The sequence below is a fragment of the Phoenix dactylifera genome, chromosome 3, assembly GCF_009389715.1.
Source record: "Phoenix dactylifera cultivar Barhee BC4 chromosome 3, palm_55x_up_171113_PBpolish2nd_filt_p, whole genome shotgun sequence".
Taxonomy (NCBI): Eukaryota; Viridiplantae; Streptophyta; class Magnoliopsida; order Arecales; family Arecaceae; genus Phoenix; species Phoenix dactylifera.
This window is the reverse complement of record NC_052394.1, coordinates 21823149-21847577: the sequence shown is the minus strand read 5'-3', so window position 1 is coordinate 21847577 and position 24429 is coordinate 21823149. Positions and strand designations below refer to the sequence as shown.

Below are 24429 nucleotides of genomic sequence, written 5' to 3'. Positions count from 1 at the left end.
CTTTCATGATGACAATGTCACCAAAAATTGACAATTGACATAGGGAAATCTCCTCGAGATTTTCATGGCGGTTGGAAACCGCTTTTGATGACGGAGAGTTGAAAATAAGCATAGATCCGGAGATTCATACCGATTGCATTCACATATTCTTTTTCTCCTTCTTGTCATCATTTTTCTTTTAGGAGCGGATATTTTCATCAGTTTTTTTCACATCAAATATTGCGTTCGAGATGCAATGCCCATGATTCATTCAAGAAGAAGCAGTAGTTAATGAATCACGACTGATTAAGATGAATTGGATACTTTAGTTCTATTAATTGATGAAATATTTAAAGGTGCGTCCGATATTTCGGGGCACTCAATAAGTTTAATGTTCACTGTGCACCATTCAACAAGATTTATGTAGGTGAGCCCCATAGATTGATTATTTTGGGCTGGTAACAGAAGGGTTTAGTGGCATCCCCTCATGACCCTTCCCTTCAACAATAGCAAAAGCAAGTGCAGGCTCGCTGACAACAAAGAGATGCTTAGATGGATGGCCATAACTTATTTCTTCTGGGCAGTCGTCCAGGTTTTGGATCTAAGCAGATAGAAACCAATACAAGGTTTATACTATTTGCCTCCATTGCAATAATTCTAAGTCCTGAAACAATCATGTCTCCAAAGGTCCCCTCAAAGGACCACGAACACAAGCAGCAAAAATCCTTGGGTGTTCTGCATTTGAATCCGAACCACATGATTGGCACCGTAGATAAGACTTTCTTGAAACAAAAATTGTTATATCCGTTACCTCAGATTTCACTGGAACATTTTATTGAGAACTTTGAAGCTGGTCTAGAAATTCTGTTCACAAAAAAAATTCAAAAATTATTCAAGAATTATGTAAGACTTGTGTGCTGCGCAAATTCCAACACATCATGATGGTCTATATAAAAACTCAAAAAATCAAAGAAAACAGGCTGAAGTAATTCAAGAAAACAGGCAACACAAAGCACTTGTACTGAAAAACACCATTTAACATCCCTTTGGATATTAAATAAACTTAAACCTTGAAATAGCCTCAAGTAATTCGATAAAACAGGCAACACAAAGCACTTGTGACACAAATTCTTCAACAAAACACATACCACAGAACACATTTGTTTACAGGTCTCTGCCTGTTTTAGCTGAAAAAGGAAAATCCCAAAAACTTAATCTGTCTTGGTATACCAAAAATAAACAATAATTTGAATCATACATAATCTACCTATATCACGTATCAGATAATTCCTCAACAAATGATATAAGGAATGGATAAGATGCTTACAAACTTATAGACTAGCATCTATTCTGTACAGAGAACTATATCCAATATAACTATTTTAACTCCTGAATCTTAATTTATTGTGGTAAGGGGAAGCCTTGGAGCCTGCGATTGAAACTCGTGTGCCTCAGAAAAATGCTTTATATCTCCATTTATTTGCTTGGAATCTGACTTTGCCTCCCAAAATAACATCAGTAGCTCTTCAAATGCTGGTGTTCTCAGCTCCTCAATGGATTTCACACTAGGCAAACCGATTACCCGTATCCTTGGTGTTGAACAAGTTGGTTCATCCACCTGGTCAAATTGCAAACAGAGATGCAATGAACACCAAGATAGTACATTGGAATTTTCAAACCAAGAGGCGATTATCTCTCTTAGCACATGCTTACCAGATACTCTTCTTCCAGACACCTCCCTGCATTTTCTGTGATCTCCAAAGTCTTGCGATGGTGTCCACTCGTCAGTTCTCTCAACTCGCCAAGACATGGAATGATTAAGGAATCAATGCTCTCATGTGCATCATGGTCAAGTTTCAGTAAACCTGCAGAAAGAGTATGCATGTTCAGTCCAGAACACAATACCTGTGTTTATCTGAATTGATGTTTCAGAAATAAGAATAGTAGGTGCAAATAAAATCTCACCATCAATGGAGGAAAGGAGACCCTTGTTTGCGACATCAACATCTTGGAGAGCAGTAGAGGCAGTAGAAGACAACTTGGCACGTAGTAGCTGATTGGCTTCCATAACGCTCCTATAAATACCAAAGAGATAGATTTTGATGTGCCAAAATTACATATGCAAAATACTTGATCATATAATACACTGGTGCTATATCGCTGCCTATTCAAATTTGGATTTTGAAAATGATTAAATTCAATTACCTGACAAGGGAATCTATTGATGCTACGTTGGTTTTTCCTATGCTTTGCAGGGAATGTTTAGCATCTCTCCATTGTTGTGAGCTAATTCTTGCCTTTGACATGCTGCATATTTCATAAGTCAGATAGTGTTGTAGAACTCACACCAGCAACATGAAAAATAATAAGCTAATGTCGCAATAAAAGACTGATAGAAGCTGGCAGTCATACTGACCAATGATGCAACCCTTCTTCCAAGACAGATCGTCCACTTTCAACAGAAGCAGCATCCTCAAGATAGTGGTTTTCAGTATCTTCCATGTAAACCATCCATTGTTCCTTAACAGATGAAGCAAAATCATGAGCCATGGCCATTTCCTTCCGTAGATTATTGGTTCTATCGCAATTACTCTGACAGAGACCACCAATTGCTTCTTGAACCTAAGCAACAATAGCACAGTTCAGATTTTAAGGATGAGATGCCTTTGAAACAAATCTTATGTATCTAAAACACAGCTGCACAATGCTGAAGGTTACTGCAGCATAAATTGAAGCTGAACCTAGAAATAATTGAAAAGAGTATAATATATGGGGTACATATTATGGAGTAAGGGAGTAACCTACTTCAAGATGGTACTGTATTTGAGTTTGAATTAGATTCTTCAACTGACATATATGAAAATAAAATACTGCAGTATCCTAAAAGGAGGTTTGCAATATCTCAAAAATGTTGGGATTTGATATTAGTAGCCACTCCATACCTACTTGATGGTAAATTTCTTCTCATGTACAGGATGTCAAAAAGAAAAGGTAACAAGGCATCCAAGGCACCCCCTACAAAATTAAACTTGTTCTTTGAGCTATTGTGTTTCCTTGTCAGGATGCATCAAATCCTTTCAGGGTAATGGACTGCCTGATGCCACACCTCTGATTCATTTTATTAGTGAGGAATAAATGTTGGCAAGGTTCTACATAACAGGATAAGTTTACACACTGTAACATGCTGCAAATACCAGGAAATTTGTGTTAATGGCAAAGCAAGCAAGCAATGAACTACATGAGAGGATGACTGCTGAGATGAGCATATGTTACACCACACATTAGCTCTGGAGGGCAGCTCGCACCTCTATGAAGTGTATGAGAGTAATATTAAGATGTCAGTCCAACCCAAAACCAACTACCAGATCACCAAAATATATTCATGATTCAATTGGGTGGCTTCTATTTTGAATAAAGCTGAATACATTTTAAGGTCTCATACAAGGAGAAGAATATACGCATTGTGATTCATTTTCATGGTGATCCATACCTTGTGGATTCATTTTAAGGTCTTATACAAGGGGAAGCACATGACTATGTTGATTAAGTAGACTCAGGTGGTGTGTTTTCCAAGCTCTCACGAGTTACACCAAGCTCGAGTGAGATTATCCTGTGAAATGAATCTTGCCAACATACAATTTCACTGTTCAAGGATGACATGCAATTTTGGTACCATTGCTTGTCATGCTTATACTAGGATTCTATTCCAAGTTTATCCTAGTTTTCTAGTTGACATAGTTTGTCTTTTAGTGATTAATGAAGTTAGGTGGTCTTATTATCTTGTTTGGAAGAGGATGCAAGTTTGAGATGGAAAAGATCTTTAAGTGTTTTAAATTTGGAGGGAACCCAGTCCAATAAGGTTGCCGGTTGGTAGAGTCTAGAATAGGACACAGTGTGGAGTTTGTATTATTCTTAGAGTAGGAGAGGCTAGCGACCTCAGCTTTAAAAAGGGACATGAGATTGGGGAGGTGTCCCATCGAGAGCGAGGAGACTAGGAGGAGAGAGATCATGTAGTGTCTTTGCTTTTTAGGCGAGAGAAGTCAGGTGTTGAGAGAGTTTGTTTCTTGGGCTTCATATTTTCCCTTAAAAATAACTCTATTTCCTATATAATTTCTTCTCTTCCACCTCTTATTCCTTATTTCATTGGTGCTTGTTCATGGTGATCCAGGGCCAGCTTATTTAATCTACATAGAAATACATGCCATTCTATATGTTGTTAGATAGTGTGTAGGGTATTTTACATGCAATGCATACTGATTATAAGCAAATTATCTCATGAAGGAGCACTTCAACACTTGGCTCACATTCATGCAAGAGATTCTGGGGTTTTTGCCTCTACAAAATAATAGTGCCGATGGCACATAGGAAACCAAAAAAGAGGTCATCTCTGTTTCAAATATGAAGATTATTATCAGGGATATCCATTTATGATTCAACTGCAGTATTTCTAAGGGCCGACACTAGTGATTGTAATAGTTAAAACAAGAGCAATGTCATTTTAGATATCAATGCTTCAAAAAATAGAAAAAGAGCTCTAAGAAGATATCTTAACTAATATCAGAAGATGATAAAAATCCGTTTAGAAATTCTAGCTATTAGGATTAACTAGTTTAGCTTTGCACAAATTTAGAAAGGCTAAATTAAGACATAACAAGACAGATTTTTGAAGAAATATAAGAGTCAAGGTTGGCTAAATCGATACCGGAACCTGAGGTGGTAACATATCGACACATGGTATGCATCGGCGTGCCAGTCTGTCGGCAATCCTATCTTTTACATTTTTTATTTTTTTTAATTTTTTAACATTTAATCTAATGTAATCAACTTTTTTTAGTTTTTGAATGATTTTAATCCTAATTTGATATTTTTATTCATCCGATACACCTTAAGTGATGCTTCTTGATAACGTATCGATACCGGAACCCGAGGTGGTAATGTATCAACACATAGTATGCATTGGCGTGCCGGTCTGTCGTCATTCCTATCTTTTACATTTTTTTTTAATTTTTTAACATAAAATCTAATGTAATCAACTTTATGTAGTTTTTGAAAGATTTTAATCCTAATTTGATATTTTTATCATCCGATACACCTTAAATGATGCTTCTTGATAACGTATCGATACCGGAACCCGAGGTGGTAATGTATCAACACATAGTATGCATTGGCGTGCCGGTCTGTCGGCATTCCTATCTTTTACATTTTTTTTAAATTTTTTAACATTTAATCTAATGTAATCAACTTTATGTAGTTTTTGAAAGATTTTAATCCTAATTTGATATTTTTATCATCCGATACACCTTAAATGATGCTTCTTGATAACGTATCGATACCGGAACCCGAGGTGGTAATGTATCAACACATAGTATGCATTGGCGTGCCGGTCTGTCGGCATTCCTATCTTTTACATTTTTTTTTTAATTTTTTAGCATTTAATCTAATGTAATCAACTTTATGTAGTTTTTGAAAGATTTTAATCCTAATTTGATATTTTTATCATCCGATACACCTTAAATGATGCTTCTTGATTCTAAATAGACCATAATTATATCACAAAATGCAATTAGAGTAGATCAAGTAGTATATTTATAAAGAAAATCAGTGAAATACAAAACATACAATCAAATAGATGTATTTAAAGTACAACATACATACCGATATTTAAAGTCTGGTGGATTGTCGATGTCTCTCATAGAGTAACATCGACACATGGTACGTTGGCGTGCCGGTCTGTCGGCATTCCTATCTTTTACATTTTTTTTTAAATTTTTTAACATTTAATCTAATGTAATCAACTTTTTTTAGTTTTTGAATGATTTTAATTTTAATTTGATATTTTTATCATCCGATACACCTTAAATGATGTCTCTTGATTCTAAATAGACCATAATTATATCATGAAATGCAATTAAAGTAGTCAAGTAGTATATTTGTAAAGAAAATCAGTGAAATACAAAACATACAATCAAATAGATGTATTTAAAGTGCAACATACATACCGATATGTAAAGTCTGGTGGAGTGTCGATGTCTCTCGTAGAGGGCACATCAGACCATCCTTCCAACCACAAGGCGTTGTATCCTATATGCTAATCCCATAAGGTACGCACTTTGGGTCATAACTAGTCTCGAATCTTTTATTGAAGCTATGGCTTTAAAAAATATTATTTGTCTGATAATACAGCTGTGAAGGGGCCATCTGAATATTCCAATAGCAAAATTCGACCCATAAACTGCTTCAGGTTATGTATAGTAGCCACTAAAAGACGAAGCCTTAGATGCTAATCCCATAAGGTACGCACTTTGGGTCATAACTAGTCTCGAATCTCTTATTGAAGCTCTGGCTCTAGAAAATATTATTTGTCTGATAATACAGCTATGAGGGGGGCCATCTGAATATTCCAGTAGCAAAATTCGACCCATAAGCTGCTTCAGGTTATGTAGGATAGTAGCCACTAAAAGACGAAGCCTCAGATGCACCATATCTGTATCCATATAGATTGTAGGCTGCATGTGGATGTAGATAATAGGTTCCAACGTACGTTTCAAAAGCTGATACGTGCAGGGATCTTACTCCACATACGAGATTATCTATAGCTACATCATATCCTCTTGAACAATCTCGAAGAGTTTGTCTCCTATATACGCTCGTATTTTCATTAGCTCTACGAGCTTGTGCACTATGATCCCCTATCCTGTGTGGCATGCATAAACTGGGATTCACTGGTGAATCGAAGACCACTCTAAGATTGTATCTTATAAATGGTGGTCTTATATCCTCCACTCCCTTTCTAGCCATGATCATCAAAATTATCATTGTTGCTCTCCTTGGTCTCCGAATTTAAATAAACTGACTCTTGTACTCTCTCCAATAGGGTTGTATAGCTACCTTTCATCTTCCTTTCAAGCTGCACCGGGCAACTACCTGCTTTTTTCTCCGTGCCCTGTTTTGCGTGGTTATGCTAGGAGGATGGATGATGCCCTCTTAATTGAATAGATTGGGTAGCGTGGTAGCCTTATTTAAGCATCTCTTGATCATATCTCTATAAATCATAGTGCACAAGTTATTAGAGTTCGTGAGGATATGATTGCATGCAGGAGATGGGCTACCCTGTTTTGCGTGGTTATGCTAGGAGGATGGACGATGCCCTCTTAATTGAATAGATTGGGTAGTATGGTAGCCTTGTTTAAGCATCTCTTGATCATATCTCTATAAATCATAGTGCACAAGTTAGTAGAGTTCGTGAGGATATGATTGCATGCAAGAGATGGGCTCCTCGAGGTCCTTCAGAAGGATAAGATACAACTGCATATGACCTCGTACGTAGAGTAGGATCTCTAGATGTATAAGATTTCAAATTGCATGTCGAATCTTACAACCCATATAGATACAGATACGGTGGGTCTAAAGCTCATGGGTTGGATTTTATTGCCTGCATACGCCCCTCCAACTACATTATCAGATAGATGATAGTTGCTAGAGCCGAAGCTTCAACGAGAAATCTTACAACCCATATAGATACAGATACGGTGGGTCTGAAGCTCATGGGTTGGATTTTATTGCCTGCAAACGCCCCTCCAACTACATTATCAGATAGATGATAGTTGCTAGAGCTGAAGCTTCAACGAGAAATCTAAGACCAGTTATGATCCAAGGCGTGTACCTTATGGGATTAGATATAAGACTATGACACTCTGTGGTTAGACGGGTGCTCTAATGTGCCCGTGATTACGTTAATGATCTCGACATCTACGAGAGACATCGACTCTCTACCAGATTTTAGATGTCGTATGTATGTTGTATTTTAAATATATCCAATTGATTATATGTTTTGTATTTCATTATTGTTTTTAACAAATATACTACTTGATTTACTTTAATTATATTTTATTATATAATTATGTCTATTTAGGGTTAAGAAGTACGATTCAAGGGGTATCAGATGATAAAAACATCAAATTAAGATTTTAACTGCAACAAAAATATCAAAAGACATAAAAAATATCAACTTAGGGTTTAAATCATTTAGAAAACAAAAAATATTATTACATTTGATTAAATGATAAAAAAATTGAAAAAACTAAAAAAAAGGCATTCTAATTTGATGATCGATGCCAGCACATACCATGTATCGATACAATACCAAATCGGTACCACACCAAACCGGTACCACACCTGATTGGTATGGGCCCTGGTAACTATTTTAGCTAACCTTGGTTAGAACCCTTTGTTTAGAAATTAAAAATAACAACAATTAAAAACTATGGGGAAGAACTCTTGTATGACAGCCTAACACAAGTTGGTATATTGATATGGCCCAAATGGCTACATTGTACAGACTTACAGACTATAGACTTTCATGACCACCTTAGCCTCATTAGGGAAACCAGATGGTAGAGGAAAGGCCCAACAATCACCAACTCAGTCCACAATGCACAATACCTTGTAACAGCCAAAAGAGCCATCCTACTAAATTTAGTATGCCAAAAGTAAGGAAAAAATATTTAAAAATGGAGCTAGTTACGGAGGATGTCAACATCTTGCACCCCTAAGAGTCCATCTTTCCTAACTCTTGCAGGGATGGTCTGACAAATCTATTCAACATTTATAGTCAATTTCTAATTATAGCAAACCACCAAAAAGTAACTATAATTTTTATCAATTATTAATACATCTCTTCCCTATTTACTTTTGCAGGGATGGTCTGACAAAGCTATTCAACATTTATAGTCAATTTCTAATTATAGCAAACCATCAAAAAGTAACTATAAATTTTATCAATTATTAATATATCTCTCTTCTCTGAAAGTGTAGTATTAGATTGATGTGTGGACACTTGGTATAACATTTGAAATACTAATCCAAAATAAGTTGGAGCATTCACATACAAGAATCCAATAGCCATTACTTTCCCAATCAAAAACTTAATTTATGACCTACATGCATAGCAAATACTTATACATATAAAAAACTGCTAGAACATAATGTCAAAGAGTATGAAAGCAAGCTAGGCCATCAAAAGAAAACACTATGTGCCACCAATTTAACCAAAAGGTTGATCTCAAGCTCAAAACTATTTAATTCATTTTAATGCTTCCATCATTTCTTTCTAAAATTCATCATTTTTTATGATTTCTTTGATAGTGTAGAAGATGAGCTTGGGGACAATGATAAGGTTGCTTCATTATGACCTAAGTGTCATGGGTTCGAAACACGAAAATAGCTCTCTGCATGCGGGGATGGGACTGCATACATCTGACCCTTATGAAACTCCATAGCGACAGGAGTCTCGTGCCATGAGCCATCCTTTCTTTTTGATACAAGTATATTTTTTTATTTTATTGAAGTATTAATTCAAACAAAATAAATAATTCAATCAAAGTTCTAATCAAGACATCCAAGAAATCCAAGAATTTAGACCTCGGTGGCACAAGACGCCCAATAACAAGGATACAACTTTAATGCTCCTTGAATTTAATATAAACTATGTCTGACCGAATCAAAGAGTCATTTGGTATTACCGTTTAGAATTTGCCAACTTGTGCCTAAATTCAAGGTTTAATCAAAATGTTCTCTAAGATCAAAAGATAAACCTTAACCAAAAATGCCCAACCATACAAAAGAGACAAGGTAAAGAAGTGACATGTAGTTTTATGTTGAAGGGGCAAACATCTTTGGATATGGGAAAACTTCTAGAAAACAAACCTAGAAAGGAAATGATCTAACACAATAGATCTGGATAGTGTTTTTGGAGAATATGCATATGCATGAACATAAAAAATATGTATTCATGTAAGTATTGGCAATCTGTCTGTCTGTATGTATGTACATAATTATTTTACACACTAGGGAAAGTGCATCTAGAAATGCAAGGTCTAGAAATTTAAAACATCTAACGAGATTCCAAAGGCATGGGATGCTAGTTTTCACTAATCATATTTGAAGTGCATATAATGGTAATCTGTATACATGATAAGTCCCCCTAATTCCTTGAGTATATGAGGTCAATAATTGTCCTTTATCAAAGGTATGCACCGCCCTTTATTAAATTCGGTGGGTTTTTTAGCGATCTCCCAAGACGATGTGTCAATGTAAAACAATAATATCAAAGATCCTTTCATATCTAATGCAACTTTGAATCTACTAGAAATATTTACATTTCAGACAATTTCTTGCATATTTATTTTTTTATGTACTATTGTTTATTTATTTTTTAATAAAAGAAAGTTAACTTATAGAATCTCAAAGTTCGAAGGATACAAACGATTAAGTGATAACGAGAACCATCATGAAACAGGTTCCCAGCAATACATTATTGAGAAACAAAGTATTTCACATCGCATTTCATTGGAAAAGATTTAGGAACACAGAAAAAGTAAGCCTAGTAATTGACATTGTTAAGAAAAAGGTGTTGGCATACCAGCTTTTTCTTTCTGGTATTTGAACTTGCTAGCATTTCTGCCACCTTTTCTAGCAGCTGCTTTTCTTCAGTAGCAGCACATTCCTGCAAAAACAACACAAAGTAGATAAAAATAAAGGCATAATAACTCATTTTGTATTTAACAGGCAGCTAACTAGTTTAGAATCTGAAAAATAATCACCTCAAATTTCTTTTCAAGCTCAAAAAGTTTCTGATCATGGACAGCTTGTGATTCTTCCAGAATCTTGTTTAGTTTGGATGCATGAACATCTAGAGTTAGGAAGAAATTTGTGGTGATATTTGAAATAGACCTTGTTGTCTCTACGGCTCTGACTAATCCCTGCTATTGGTGACTTAATTAGAGAGAATCAATCCCAGGTAATAAAATGCAACATCTGAACCATGGTTATATAGCAGCTACCAACCTCTCGCTGCTGCTCTGCAAATACACTTAGCTTTTCCTCTTGTTTAAATAGGCTACTTTGAAGTTCATTGAGTAACTTGTCAGCCTCCAATGCAATACCTTGGAAACACTGCACAATGGACAGAATCAATACTTGAGAGGGTGATAATTAAATAAAAGATTCATTTTCAAGGAGAAACTTTATACTTACGTCCTCAAGAGCAGAAGAGTGTGCAATGACTTGTGAATTCAGTTTTCCAAAAGTTGATTGAGAATTTTCATCTAGTTCACCTGCTAAATCATCCAATGATCTGATCCCAAAACCATACATCTCTCTCAGTTTTCCTACACACCCTTGGAGCTCTCTAGTAGCCTATAAAATAAAGCATTGAAGGTCAATTCCTATGCAAAAGCTGAATTAGTTGTTTCAAGATATTTCCATTGATGTACCTCGGCCTTTTTAGAGACAAATAATTGCATGCCTTCTTCCATCTCTTTCAGCTGATTCTCCTGTTGCATGACAGAATCTGAGACAGTCCTCTGCAAAAGATCCAGCTGTTGAGTCAAGTGAGCATGGAATTGATGGACAAGATTTTTGTTTGCATCTTCTATCTTGTCTTTGCGTTCTGAAAAACCACAGATAGTAGCATCAGCAGTGACAATAACACCTTGTTGCACAGTTAATGCTGAATTCTTCAATAAATAGACACTGACCAATTTTTGAAAACAAGCCAGATACATCTGCTGCTGCATTCTCTAGCTCTAATCGAAGATCACAAGCACGATCAACAAGGGCTTTCTCTGAAAGTAAAAGGGAAATTAAATGTATGATTGTCTGAGCACTTACATCAGAAAAAGACACTTCTAGATTAAGAGAACATGATAGGAATGTATTGTCATCTGAGAACTCTCACTATTAAAAGAAAGATCCTTTCAAGAGGGAAAAAACAATACACAACATGCAGAAACCATATCAGATAGACATAGATACGAATGTCATCCTGAAGGGGGAACATCTGATGCACACATCTTACACATAAGAACTCAAACAAGCCCGTCTTTATGAAAAGCATGTCTAGATAATACAATAGAAAAGGATATTGACTTGATTCAAATCCCAGATGCTATTGAAAAATTATCGAAAAGGCATCTCTTGGTGTGTAAAACAAAGACTTTTTATTTTTTTTAAAGAAATTTCCAATATTGTACAAGTGACAGGCTCTTGATGAGAATATGGTAGTCCTTTGCTCACCTGATTTTAGGAGATTAGATATCAAGTATTCCTTTTCTTTAATAGTGAAGATTGCTTGTCTATATCTTTGTTCTATATCAGACAATGCATGTTCGGTGTCCTCCAGCTTTCTCTACAAGGACAAAAGGATGAGGTTACTAGCGAGCACTAATAGATATTAATTGAAGGTTGAGCATGGACCTTACTTCAGTCTTCTCAAGCTTGTCACGTAATTCTATACTCAATACTTTCTGAGAATTGTGAAGGTCATGAAGCTCAACCAGTTGCTGTTAACATAATATAGTTCCAGAGTCAAACCACTTACAACATATAGCTATATATATATATATATGCACGCAAATGACCAAACAACCTACCTTATCCTTGGATTCCAAATCAAGTTCCATGCGCTCCAATTTCTCTGTCATGGCCTGAAAATATATGAAAAATGATTGGTCTACATCATCATCATCAAGAAAAATGTCTTCAGAGAGAGAGAGAGAGAGAGAGCGCCACAGACCCCGGGGGGGGGGGGGGGGGGGGGGGGGGGGGGGGGGGTGTTGCTACCTTTTTCTCAGTTTCTTCAAGCAAATAGCGGTCCCGTGGAATGTATACTCCATTCTTCTCTCTTGCAGCATATACCTCTGCTCAAAGAACAGAAGCAAACTTGTAAGATAAAGAACACCTGTATCATCATAATACACACAATTTCTAGAATTTTGTTGCATTTTAAGAATTAAAGGAACTTGAGTTGGCAAGTTCTAGTGCCTGGAGTAGTTACCATAAAGTTATTCTACAGGCATAAAATACATTATCAGACCGATAATTGGCATCAACAACTAGCTGTAAAAATTCCCATCTTTTAAGGCTCTTAGTTTTTGAAACTCAGGGAGCTTAGATTGACCCGAACACTATCGACTAGGCCCACTCACACATAAATTTAATTATCACATAATTATAATCAGTATTAGGCAGCTCCAAATTTTCAGAGCTATTACAGAAAATTCAGAGTGCAATTCACAACCTTCTTTAAACTTTGATTTAAGATATCAGTGTGTTTTGCATAAATATATGAGCTTAATTAAATACTGGAAGAGTTACCTTGCTTAAGGCGGTCGATTTCCGAGTATAGATCCTTGATAAGTGCAGATTTCATGATCTTCTGATTAACCTGAGAACAATGAAAGCCAAATTTTATTGTCTAAGGAAGAGATTTAGCTCTTGTTAACAATGAAATCGAATAAAAGAAAAACAATTCACCTCTGGCTTATTCTTGATGTTCTTAGCACGGTATGCATAGTCTAAGGTGTTCAGTGTCTCTTCCAGACAGTGTATGGAAGGTGATATTGTGGCTATAATGCAAGTTTTTGTTTTCCCTCCCAAAGAATCCCTCAATAATCTTGTCAATTTGCTATCCCTGCAAAACCAAAAATTCAAACACCTTAGCCAAAACTGTATCATCAAACTTGAAGCTTACAATAAATTAGAGTATCTTTATTCTGAATCACCTGTATGGAATGTGGCCAGAGTGTTCAACTAGAGTATTAATGACACGGCCAAGTGTAAGCAAGCTTTTATTAATCTCTCCAGCTTCCCTTGCTCTTCCCTGCAATAATAAAGATCTTAAAGACCGAATTCAAAGAGTATATTGGTAAATTTTGCCAAGACAAGCATTTCAAAGCATTGTCCTAAGCTGCTAGCTAAATAATAATATTTGTAGAATTATTTCGATTAAGATGCATTTGAAAGTATGGTCTGCATGCAATACGTAAAACAGATCCTTTCCTACTAGCAAGAAGTGGGAGAGTTTACACACCTCTCTAGCACCTGAGCGTGAAATGTTCTCAGAACCAGCAAGATCTACAAGGTTAAGCTTTCCACATTTGATCATCTCTTCACCCTCAGGAGTGCACTCCTTAATATGAATTGTTATAGAAAATACGGAGTGAGATCGACTACTTTGCTTGTTAAGTAGAGTTTCAGCAGTGCGCCTTCTTGCTGACCCTTTATCCAGTATCTTATATATTTCACCTGCAGAAGAAACCATCTCCTCTTCCAGCCCTCTCACAAAAACTCCGCCCTTCCCATCTTCCATGAGAGCTATAGGTTTCTTGGACTTGTCATCTGAGAATTTAGACTCTTCAGGAGTTAAAAGATCTGTTATCTCCTCATTGTATAGTTCAAGGAATGTGACTTTCATGCTGTATTCAGCACTCTGCGCCTCAAGTACGTCAAAGATTTGTCTCACAGCCCTTGGAATAACGCCAGCATCGCTCGTCAACTCTCCATTCTACAACACCATCCAAAGAGCAAAATTACAACCTGTGTCAGGAACTTAACTTGAGCTAGTTAATATGTAAGCAAGAGTAGTAAAATTACCTTTCCCTTCCTCCCTCCTCCTTCCATTGTGTAAGTTTTTCCGGTGCCTGTCTGACCATAGGCAAATATTGTGCAATTGTAACCCTCAACAACCTCGTTCACAATGGGAACAACAGCATGATCAAACAAATCCTTTTGTCGCGAATCTGGGCCAAAGACCTGCATGGAATTATTGCAGATAATAATTTGTTTCACCCAACAGATAAATTTCCATCTCTGAAAGAAAATAGAAGTTATGGGATGCATTTACACCTTGTCGAAAACAAAGGTTCTATCAATTTGTTTGTTGGCAATATTCTGAGTGGCAGAAACTTCTCTCCTAATCTCATTGCAGGTTATGACCGCTGGGGTGCTCACTCTCATCTCATCTTCACTTAATGGCCTAAATTAATGTTAAAATTTAAGCAACTTATAAATTGGAGCAAAATTGCCAAAATTCACCCCTTTTTTCTTGTGTGTGTTTTTGAATGCTTACCGACATCGAACAAGGACTTGAATATTAACCCCCTTATCTCTATCATGCTTGCTGTTGGAATTCCCATTGCTGTCGCTGGAACGGTACTTATCACTGGATCTCGGGGTATGAGAGGGGGACATCGAGACGAAGCTCCCTTTCCTCTGCACGCTATCCATTCCTTGACCACTCAAAGAAGTATAGGAAAACAAATACAAAAATCCCGGACCAACCTGCAAAACCAAAAGGAAAATAGTTCAAGAATCGCGGACTCCGAAATCCATAAATCCGAACAGAACCCCCGATTCTTGAACCCTACGACGCTCAAGGAAGAAACCCTAACATGGTTCTTCGACCGATTGGAAGACATTCCGATGCACCAAGATCCACAGACACCGATACCAAACCTCCAAAAAATCTTTAAAAAGCTCGAGACGAGAATATACTAGTAAACACAAATCTTTCTAAATGTCCTCGAAGGGAGACAAATAAAAACAAGATTTTTTGATCAAGAAACGGAAAAAGATGGGCGGAAAAGGGGGATGGAAGGCGATCGGAACAATAAAACGAAGAAAGAGACAGAGATGAAAGCAAGAGCACAACGTACCGTCAATGCACGGCCGGCAATGGCCAATTCGAAGCGCTATGAACCAAAAGAAGAATCCAAAAGCCAGGAGAAGAGGTGGGAGCCGGCAATGACTTCTTTAATCGCTAATTTGAAATCTTCGTTGCCATATAGCTCATAATCGAGCTGCGAATAGAGAGAGAGAGAGAGAGAGAGAGAGAGGAAAGGGCAGAGAAGGCGCTGGGAGAGAGGGGAGGGGGCAGCTACTTTAAAAAGGAAACAGAAGAAGAGGTATTAAAGAAGAGGTAGCGTTGTTAAAAATGGCGACCGTTCTCACGACGGCGTGAAGGAGCCGTTCCAGCCCTGGTCGAATTCGACCGTTAGAAACGAGCCAAGGTGGGCCTCGTTTTAAATTTATTCATTTTAAAATGTACGAAAAAGGGATATGATGAGTTTCGAACGTTGTGGGTCGCAACAATAAAAATACACCGTTGCTTGGAGGATGCCTGGAAGTAGGTCACTCATTTTTCTTGGATGTTTCCTGAGATTGCAAGAGAATGGCTGATATTTTTATTTTGAAATGGAGGAGGCAATTCCGAGTACGAATTCAACTATACAATGAAATAAATTTGACGGCTGAAGTTAATTGATAACTAAGATTGGTTAGAACTTCTACATACTGATATGATATGACATCAAACAGCAATAAGAGTTCAATCAATAAGATTGTTACTGAAGGTTTTCTTTGTTTACTGTCATGTGTTTGAATGTTCTTAGAGTGTTGTTGTGGTTCTTCGAAGAATTTAGTTAACGTAATGCTATAAAAAACATTCATTATTCATGATGAAGATGGAACCTACATGTTATTGAAATCTGCCGGTAGGGACTTGAGAGATCGAGATGCAACATTCGTAGAAGTTAGGGGATTGACTGATTTAGGGTTAAATGACCTCCTTTTAGGGGTGCAAACACCATGCCCTACTTAGTTTATTTTCCTACTAATTGCTTATAGGATTGAACAACAAATACAAGCAAAGATGTGTTCAATAGAATAGTTAGCTAGATTGGGGGAAGATGAATCCTGGGTCTACTTATACATCAAATCCAACTCAAATGTTGGCCCCCCTAACAAAAGAAGTTATTAGAACATATGCATTATTGTGACTATTAGAAATGGCTGGAAGCTGAAATATCTCTTATTGGGGAATCCATTTTCTTCATCTATCTTCCATTTTCTTTGGTTGTTTGTAAGACATTGCGAACCCTCTCTCTCGACTGCTCCTTCACCCACCTCTCTGTAAAATTTGACACCCTGATATTTATCATTCTTCCATTTTCTAATGCTCTCTCTCTCTCTCTAAACGAATATCATAATTTGACACCGTCTATCTTGTCATGTGCAATCTTGCTTTACTTTGATCCAGTTATTACTAGTGTATCAAAATACCTCCCCTTTCCTAGAGAAATCTTAGAATTACTAGGTAGATATTCCTTTTACCATGTTCTCAGCACTATGAAGATGACTATATAGAATTTCTCTGCTAGACTTTTTGAATAGATAAACAGAAGGACAATTACATAAGCAAGGTACAACGAAAACCAGCTCGCAATGTAGAGAAAGTAGGAGGTTCTAGTGGTCTAGAATGAAGAAAATGGAAACTACAAGGCATGGATGTTCCAATTTTGATCTCTCAATTAGACACATACGACTTAGATCTACTCTTGATTGATTAGGCTTTGTGCCCTATCTTTCTTTAAAACTACTAAAAAAGAAAAAAGAAAAAAAAGTCTTGGATCAATTCTTCTGCACTCAATTTTGTTTGTAGAGTACTTGCTCGATGCGCTTCTGCGATTAGTATCATATATGAACAAGTCAATCTAATAGATTAAACAATAAAAATGACGATCGAACCTGCCAATGTTTTTTTTTTTCGAAACCTTTTTGCAGAGGTGTGGTAATAGTGATAGAAATATTGATAATGTGTTATTATCATCATTTCAGCTACGATGTAGCAAGCTTTGAAGGGGTAGTGATGAAGGCTCAAAGCCAACATCGCAATTAAAGCCTGCAATATTTCATGACTTACCTTTGATCAAGGGCAAGATTTCCCCTTTTTACCTTCATTTTCCCCTGCAACTGCGCAATTGCAGTCCACCATCTCCCGGGACTCCAAAACACATGATTGCATGAGAGCTTCTACCATATTTCCTCGCGCTGGAGACCAAACCAAACGGAATTAAAGGGAGATTAATACAATATATACCAACGAATTTTAATTAATCTATTAGATCTCTATTGGTTGTGCCTTGGAAAAATCCAAAGTTGGAATTTTACAGAGAGGTGGGTTAGACTCTTTAACCCAATAAAGATGCTGGCCTGGCCTGTCCTGGCTTGCAAAGCAGCAAGGTTGGATCTGGGGTCTAAAATTCAGGCATAAGGTAGATTGAGACCTGATCCAAGTGAAGAAGATGGACAATGTTATGAGAGGGAAAAGAGTGTTCAGAAGATAGATGGTGGCAGGTAGGATTTGGTTTATTGGCATGCCTTGGAGTTGGAAGGTGCCAGTTTTAAACCAAGCACAAATGATTTGAATTGAAGGCTGCATTAAACTTGACCTTATATACATGACATTTGCAAGGGAACTCATAACATTTCATTACACTTTGCCGCAAGCATTAATAGCATATTTTTCAGAAGATACTTATTTTTATGCAGAATTTCAAATTCTAGGAGAGCATATTTGCTGAAGTAAATGAAAAAGAACTGTTTTTTTATATACAATTGTATGATGAACAATCATCATAGCACTCCATTGTTGCACCCATATGCCCAGCAAAGATCCGCAAACATCTATATCATCCACTTTTAAACTACTCACCCTAAATTGAATTGGACATTGTGAATTTTGCATGGCCAATAGAATGTCTTTTTTGCATGGCCAATAGAATGTCTTTTTTGAGTGAAATGGCCAATAGAATATGTCATATGCTTGTTCTTTTTCTTTTTTTTTTGGAGGAAAACATATGCTTGGCTTAAGAATTTCCTAGTAGTTCTAGCCATATATTTTATTTGAACCCAAAAGTTGATCGGTATGAGGAGACAATGATAGTCCAAACCAAATTCAGCTCATTTGTTAGGTCAAACTCAGAACTACTTATGAACCAAATCCTCAGGCACGCAAAAACAATTTGGATTGAATGAATTTTGGTACTCGAAACTAATTAAACATTATGTTAGGAACCTACAAATAATTTTTTACGCTAAGAAAGCCACACTAAAATACTAGAAACAATATGTAGATACCCTAAAAAAACATTTAGTTTTGACTTTAAAAGGATATATTAGGATCGAAACTTATTTGGAAATAAATAAGGGTGGAACCAAATGTTTTTTTTTTGATAAAAACCAAATGGTTTTATTTGCTTGTATCATTTTTGGTAGAAGTGGCAATAGCTTAGCTTTCTTTTTATAGTATGACACCAGTGCACTACCCTTTTTTTGGTAAAATAGATAAATTTAACAAACGAGTGCAAATACATTGTGTGAGAATCAACAAACAAAATATTAAACAATGAATAAGGAAGATATGTAGTAGAGTCTTATAACATAGATCCGATGTGATCAGCTATATAGGACACCACTTAATTAGTTGCACTATTAGCTTCCCTCAAGAAGCATCAATAGAACAAAATGTGAGCATCGTCGCCAACAACCCTATCAAAGAGAATGGAAGCTAATTATACCGCTCTTTCATATTTATACAACCACTAGAATTAGAGTATAATATATTATGCAACAACGAGTATACTAATAGAGCCGACTCTCAAATTACCGAGCAGCAACATATACATCAATTCAATCGCCTGGACTATTAGTTTTTCTATAGATATGGGCTATTATGAAGCAACGTAGAAATTAGTTTCCTCAAATCTGCTAAGATTGTGTGTAAATCGTTATGGACAGTTTCCTCAAATTTACTATTTCGAGTCTCCCTCCATCATAATGTCAATTTTAAGCAACGTGTCTGCATAAACCAGATTTTCCAAAACTCCTATCAACTCTTCAAGCGGAATTGTGATGCCATAGAGGTGACAACGTTCTGCTGCTATCAACCATGACCTTCGATTATGGATGACAAATCCTACTCCTTCATTTGAACTACCATACAATATGCTACTGTCGAAGTTAATTTTGAGGAAATCAGGGATTAGAGACTTCTAAGAGAAGTGAATCACCCTAGGAGATGTACGGACTATTGTATGGGAGTTCCAATTTTCTTAGTTATCAAAGACCAACAAGCAACACGAAACTTAGTCTAGTTTCATGAATTTGACGGGAATGTAAGAAGAGATAGGAATTCTTTATTTTTTGAGATTTCTTTTTTTTTTATTTATTTATTTTTGTCCTTACTTTTTGAGATCTCTTCGTGATTGGTCCCACCCTCTTCCCCGCCATTTTGGGAGAAATAATAGATGATACAAGGTGAACTGTCGGTCCATGATTACAAAGAAAGAATAAAAATAAAGGACAAACTTACTATATTGAATTCTTGAGAGAAAGAAGGCAGAATACTTTTGAGTTAAATAGTTTTGATTTTCTTTTGAATATTTAGTGCTCTCCATCCATCCAAATTCAAAGGTGGAATCGAGAACTTTAAAAAGATGGGGAGCAATAAAATACATTTGTTATAAAGTATCTAATTATAAAATATTTATTTTAAAGTAAATTTTTTGTAAAAAAATCTTGCTAGTAGGATTTTCATACTTAATATAGACTACTTAGGCCACTATGAGCAGAGCTGGACAGGATTCAGGAGCAAGATATGCCACATCTGAATGTTGAGTCGCATGCCAAACTTTTGGAGACTATAACTTGGTAATACAATGCTTGATTAAGCTCTACTGTTGCGATTCCTTCAATTTTTTTCTAATTTTTTCTTGAGAGATCTAAGTTGAACGAGTTGAAAGAAAAATATTTGAAAGCTTGCTTTCTTTTTCATGTTAGTTTCGTTAAATATACCTAGTTGGATTTTAGATACAACAACTAGAAGTTCTGGATTTGATTCTTGCTGTAGTGTAAGAATTGATTGAATAGCAATGCTATGGGGCGACTTTATAACCTCAAAAAAAAAGATTTGGGGCATGAATGATGGTGGGCTTCAACTTTTGGAAAGAAATTAAATTTGGGGTGGCCATTAAAGTAAGAAATTATTCTAAATGTGCAAGCGAATGATGATGCTCGTACTCATCCTTTTGTCCATCTTTGAAGGGTAACCTAAGAATGAGGACTACTAATTTTAGCACAATCAGTATTTCATCTCCCAAATACTGCTTTGGAGAAGTTAGACCCGTTCTCTTCCCTAGAACGGCAAGCGATTCCGTTGAACTCGACGAGCCGATATGGAAGAATCTACCCAAGATCCTGGGAAGATTCATATCTCAATTTGTGGGTCTCCTGCCAATCTGTCACCTCTGTTGACAAAATTAAGAGCGGGTATTCTGTAATTTCTCAAATAACCATGGCCCTTTCTAAAGTAGCAGCCCCTTCGCAATCCGACATCAGGCACCCCTAAACTTACCCTGGCCATTCTCCTTATGACGTGGCAGGATATGATCGAATGTCTGTGTGACACGTCATTCCCACGTCGGATTGGTTCCTGGCGGCGCTGGTTGTGTTTTCTAAAGGTGAATCTTTTCGAATCCAGGGCGCCAGCTAGTCCGCATGCCAAATTTAGTGAATCCCGTATTTTGGGCTTAATTACAGAAGGCTGATTTCGTCGTGGTTATAAAGTGTATGAATTGTTCACCTTGCGTCCTCGGAAGACTCTTCTCCTTCGGGTTCTTGGCCTTGAGGATCCGAGAAAGAGGTAAGAAAACCACTATTTTGTTAATCTTTTCTAAAAAATATAGGATTCGCTTTCATTTTTTTTTTTCTTTTTAACTTCAACTTTTGAATCTCGATATGTTTAGCCTTATTTATCAATTAATCTTAGCCTTTTAGATTCATGGCGACAATCATATTTTTGAGAAACTTTGTTCTCAATTATTGCATAAAACTAATTTTGCAAGATATCTTGAATTTCAGTTCTCTAAGAATCGGACTCTTTTTTTTTTTTTTTTGAAAAAGGAGGAGACAAGCACCTGATTCCCCATTCCTCTTTTTTTGAAAAAAAAAGAAGAAACGACGTCATGTGTTGTTTTCTCTCTTAATGTTTGCAGTGTTTTCATTCTTGTCAATATTCTTTTTTTTTGTTTGGTTTTGACATGTATCTGATCATGATATAGTTTGTTTATTTATTTAATAGATTAGATTTATTGATTCATTATTTATTTGATGGATGGTTTTTTTTTCCTTCACTCTTACTAATTCTCTTTCTCGATTATGGTTATAATAGGGGTCTTGTTTTGAGGCCAGATCGCCAGAACCTAATGGCTCCAAGTCAGACCGCACAGCTCGCCTTTTCCTCTGCATTGTTCGGCGTGTTATCTTTTATTCTGGGCATATTCGCTGAATTGAAAAAGGTCAATTTTACTACTAATTTCTTCGAGTTTTTTCATGTCGAAGCTTTCTGATTTTAGAATTTATTTCAAAATTTTTACTTATAATTTTTATTGTGTTTTTTTTTATAATTTAATCTCCATGCAGCCTCCCTATGGAACTCCAATTCAAGGAAAGGATGTTATCATCTGTAAGTTTCCAAGCGATCCGACCGTTGCATTAGGTGCCCTCTCAGTTGTCGCAGTGTTCATTTCTGCCGCTCTGGGGATTCTCTCTGTGTTCTTCCCTTACAAAGGCAAATCCGTTCCTAGGAAAGTCATGTTCCAAAACACTACATTGTTTGTATTCTTCCAACTCGCAGTGTAAGTTCTTCTTTGCAACAAGAAATAAAGCTATTCTCAATTCTTCTGGCATTAGCTGGTGATGCTTAAATTTGCTATTCAATTGACATGTCTTTTAGTTTCTCTTTCTCGTAGATTGATATGTAAACTATGATATCATTCTGCTCTTGTTGTTCTCTCAAACTGAAGTAGTTTACTGAATTCTGAAACTTAAATTTCTCTACTGATTTATGGCTGTTTTTCATCAGGGGTTTGACCCTTTTAGGGGCAGGAATGATGTTAACGGGAACTATCCAAGAGGCACTTCAGCACATCCACAATGTGCACCAAGATCTTGAGTATGCTTGCCCCACGGCGAAGACTGGCGTCTTTGGAGGGGCTGCCTTCTTGAACCTCGATGCCTCGATCTTCTGGCTTATTAATCTGATGCTGACGATGAACGTGAGAGAGGACTATTTTGGGGAGACGGAAGACTCCAAAGGCGAGTACAGAGAAGTTTTAACTGGCGATAATGATATGGAGGAGGATAAGCACACGGCAGCTTGAACTATGAGCAAAGAGATTAGCAACCAGGAAGAAGGTAGAAGACACCGGCATTGCCATTCATCACCAGCCCATTTGAGAAAATGTGATCGGACTTTACATGAATAGTTGCTTGCATCCTTGTAGATATCCATCTTTCTCCAATTAGTGCCATTTTTATGGGTTGTGTTGTGAATTGTTTTGCAAGTTTGGGTGGCTTGCAAGGCAAATGATGGTATTGCTAAACTTGATACTTATGTTGTTGGCTTGGATGTTAAACTTGAATTATCAGCTTAAACCTTTGGGATCAATTGGCTACTCGGCATGATTTAAATTGGCAAAATGCCATGGTTATCGAAATTAAGACATTAGACCAGAATCAAAATTGGAGCATCATCCCTCTTCCACCGAGCAAGAAACTCATTTTTTGTGGGTTTACAAAATAACATACGAATATAATGGCACCAGAGTGCCAGTTTTACTCAAAAAGTAGGTATTGACTAGCATGAAACTTGTGCCCACATGGCCAAACTAGTCATGGTTCCGTGTTCGCTTTTTTGAAATTGGCCTTTATTTCCATTGGACGTAAATAATTCTTTTTTACATTGAGATTTAAGAGAGGAGGTTTCCAAAATATTTTCTCCTAGGTTTATCAAACAAGGGGCCAATCAGCTACTGTAGAAGCCTTTGTATGGACTCAAATAGGCTTCATGGAATTGGTTTGCTAAATATTTTAACCTCATTGATGCAGCAAAATTCAAACCTAAAATCTCAGTCTTTGATAGTGAATTACCATTGATCCATCTAATTGTGGACTCATTCGACATACAATTACCAGAGTGATTATTGTTTATTCTGTTAATTTTGGAAGCCGGTTTTGTGTAAACCTCGAGAGCCTCCCTACATGCAGTCTTCACTTGACAAAGACATTCTTCTTTCTTCCTCTAGCTCTCTTTGCTTGTTGGCTTCCATTGATTTAGATTGGGCTAATTGTTCTTATACAAGATGATCCATCACAGGTTTATTGCACTTTTCTAGAGGCTTTTTCTATCTCTTGGAAATCCAAGAAGCAACTCCTATTATCTTGCTTATCAACTGAACCCGAATATCGTCCCATGATCTCCACTAGCTATGAAATACAATAGATCATGCATCTTCTTTCTAATCTTGGAGTTTCACTCCATATAGCTACTTTATATTGCAACAATCAAATATTCAAATGGCACTTCATATTGAGAGAATAAGTGCATTAAAATTGACTGTCATAGAATTCAACATTATATAAAAAATTTGCAAAAACAGGCGTCTCCGAAGCCATCTGACAATATTTATAAGTAGCATATTATAACTCTCCGACACTGCAGAAAGCAAGCAAGCGTAGAAACAACATTGTTGTTTTCGCAATCCACATTATTGTAATTCAAATTTGGCCCGAGGGTGACCACGCCGGAGGAGTCGAGAGAGCCGCTGATGGTTGGAAGAAGAAGACGGGGGCCATCTTCTGCGCGATGGCAGCCACAGATCTGCACAAAGCCTTACCGGTGTTTTCGGTAAGGACCCTCCGACGATCAAATTAAAGTAGAGTAAATTTGGTTCAGCCAAAAAATCCCTTAGAAGTTACCTGATCGGGCTATTT

The 24429-nt window shown here is 36.7% G+C and overlaps 2 protein-coding genes across 4 annotated transcripts; one reads left to right on the top strand and one right to left on the bottom strand.

Annotated features, from left to right (window-relative positions):
* Positions 1-1098: 1098 nt before the first annotated feature.
* Positions 1099-15700, bottom strand: LOC103702837 (kinesin-like protein KIN-5A). 2 transcript variants are annotated; one of them, XM_039124999.1, is made up of 23 exons: positions 15474-15700; positions 14888-15099; positions 14665-14794; positions 14413-14571; positions 13850-14323; positions 13542-13639; positions 13294-13450; positions 13135-13204; positions 12601-12677; positions 12411-12464; positions 12240-12320; positions 12055-12166; positions 11517-11603; positions 11253-11428; positions 11014-11175; positions 10825-10932; positions 10581-10742; positions 10400-10483; positions 2396-2601; positions 2185-2286; positions 1945-2054; positions 1693-1844; positions 1099-1597 (listed from the first exon to the last, which is right to left on the bottom strand). In XM_039124999.1, exons 2-23 carry the CDS (start codon positions 15043-15045, stop codon positions 1376-1378), a joined length of 3141 nt encoding a protein of 1046 aa, XP_038980927.1. In that variant the 5' UTR covers positions 15046-15099; positions 15474-15700; the 3' UTR covers positions 1099-1375. The 2 variants fall into 2 exon arrangements, with proteins under 2 accessions (XP_038980927.1, XP_008783640.2); XM_008785418.3 differs by having other exon boundaries at positions 10581-10739; positions 15474-15699.
* Positions 15701-21227: 5527 nt separating this feature from the next.
* On the top strand, positions 21228-23104 carry LOC103702838. Of its 2 annotated transcripts, none has more exons than XM_008785419.3 (4): positions 21228-21298; positions 21835-21953; positions 22078-22292; positions 22520-23104. In XM_008785419.3, the coding sequence occupies exons 2-4, from the start codon at positions 21861-21863 to the stop codon at positions 22815-22817; spliced, it is 606 nt and encodes a 201-aa protein (XP_008783641.2). In that variant the 5' UTR covers positions 21228-21298; positions 21835-21860; the 3' UTR covers positions 22818-23104. The 2 variants fall into 2 exon arrangements, with proteins under 2 accessions (XP_008783641.2, XP_038980926.1); XM_039124998.1 differs by having other exon boundaries at positions 21245-21298; positions 21827-21953.
* Positions 23105-24429: the final 1325 nt, after the last annotated feature.

Bases quoted from the DNA above. Each gene is read 5' to 3' on its own strand.
- LOC103702837 (XM_039124999.1), bottom strand. From the start codon at position 15,045: ATGGATAGCGTGCAGAGGAAAGGGAGCTTCGTCTCGATGTCCCCCTCT. The intron at 14,324-14,412 runs GTAATTTTACTA...ATGGTGTTGTAG, and splicing joins GAGGAGGGAGGAAGGGAAAG to AATGGAGAGTTGACGAGCGA. The intron at 2,602-10,399 runs GTATGCCAACAC...ATTGTTGCTTAG, and splicing joins ATACCAGAAAGAAAAAGCTG to GTTCAAGAAGCAATTGGTGG.
- LOC103702838 (XM_008785419.3), top strand. From the start codon at position 21,861: ATGGCTCCAAGTCAGACCGCACAGCTCGCCTTTTCCTCTGCATTGTTC. The intron at 21,954-22,077 runs GTCAATTTTACT...ATCTCCATGCAG, and splicing joins TATTCGCTGAATTGAAAAAG to CCTCCCTATGGAACTCCAAT. The intron at 22,293-22,519 runs GTAAGTTCTTCT...GTTTTTCATCAG, and splicing joins GTATTCTTCCAACTCGCAGT to GGGTTTGACCCTTTTAGGGG.